Source organism: Alligator sinensis, unplaced genomic scaffold (assembly GCF_000455745.1).
Source record: "Alligator sinensis unplaced genomic scaffold, ASM45574v1 scaffold1302_1, whole genome shotgun sequence".
Taxonomy (NCBI): domain Eukaryota; kingdom Metazoa; phylum Chordata; order Crocodylia; family Alligatoridae; genus Alligator; species Alligator sinensis.
This window is the reverse complement of record NW_005842612.1, coordinates 168,187-169,221: the sequence shown is the minus strand read 5'-3', so window position 1 is coordinate 169,221 and position 1,035 is coordinate 168,187. Positions and strand designations below refer to the sequence as shown.

At 70.2% G+C, this 1,035-nt stretch overlaps 1 protein-coding gene across 1 annotated transcript in view; it reads right to left on the bottom strand.

Annotated features, from left to right (window-relative positions):
* Positions 1 to 1,035, bottom strand: part of ACTN3 (actinin alpha 3) — an 18,597-nt gene that overhangs the window by 1,891 nt on the left and 15,671 nt on the right. The window contains exons 14-16 of the mRNA XM_025214924.1: positions 942 to 1,035; positions 627 to 809; positions 10 to 261 (exon numbers count right to left, since the gene is read on the bottom strand). The exon at positions 942 to 1,035 is cut by the window's right edge and continues 47 nt beyond it. Coding sequence (XP_025070709.1) covers positions 10 to 261; positions 627 to 809; positions 942 to 1,035 — 529 coding nt within the window. The remainder of the gene's footprint in view (positions 1 to 9; positions 262 to 626; positions 810 to 941) is intronic.

The window sequence follows — 1,035 nt, the reverse complement described above, 5'->3', positions numbered from 1 at the left end:
TGGGGGGACGGGAGCCCAGGCGTCCGGGGCCCCGCTCCCCTCCCAGCGCGGGGAAGGCCTGGGCTCCAGCCCCCTGCTTGCACCCCCAGCCTCCCTCCCCTCCCAGCGCGGGGAGCGCCCGGGCACCTCCATCTTGGTCTGGATCCAGGGCCCGATGATGTTGGCCTGGGCAGCGAACTGACGGCGGAGGCGCTCGTTGGCTTGTTGCCGCGCCAGCTCCTCCTGCAGCGTCTGGTCGCGGTGCGGCACCAGCTGCTTCACCTGGGGGGCGAGACGGGGACGTGAGGGCGAGCGCGCGCCCCCCCACCCCCCGGCTGTAAGACGGACAGCCGGGGCACGCTGCGGTGGGCTGGGACAGGTCGGGGCACGCTGGGCTGTGTCAGGCCATGTCAGGGCGTGCTTATGGCATGTTGGGCCGTGCCACGGCGTATTAGGGTGTGTCAGCGTGGGGGGCTGTGATGTGTCATGTCAGGGCGTGTTGGGCTGTGGCATGTCGGGCCATGCCGTGGTGTGTTGGGGTGTGTCAGGGTGTGTTGGGCCGTGATGTGTCATGTCAGGGCATGCTGGGCCATGCCTGTGGTGTGCCGGGCTGTGCCCGTGGCATGTCGAGCCGTGCCGGGCCTCACCGTGTCCCACTTGGAGGCGATGTCGAGGTGGGACAGGGCGCTGTAGGGGTTGCCGGCACTGAGCTTGATGCCGTACGTCTGCGCGATCTTCTGCACCTCGGCCTGGATACCGGCGATGGCCGCGCGCTCCTTGTCGGCCTCGGGCAGCGTCGCCTTGAACTGCTCATGCGCCGTGATCAGGGTCTGGCGGGTGCGGGTGGCGCAGGGTGACGGGGGGACCCAGGCGTGCGGGCTCCAGCCCCCTGCTCTCGCCCCCAAGCCCCCCTCCCCTCCCCTCCCAGCACTGGAGGGACCCAGGTGTCCTCACGCCCGCACCTGGATCTCCTCGATGCTGTGCACGATGAACATGTCCTGCAGGTCCTCGCTGGCGCCGTCCAGCCAGTTGTTGAAGGGGGCGGCGCGCTTGGCG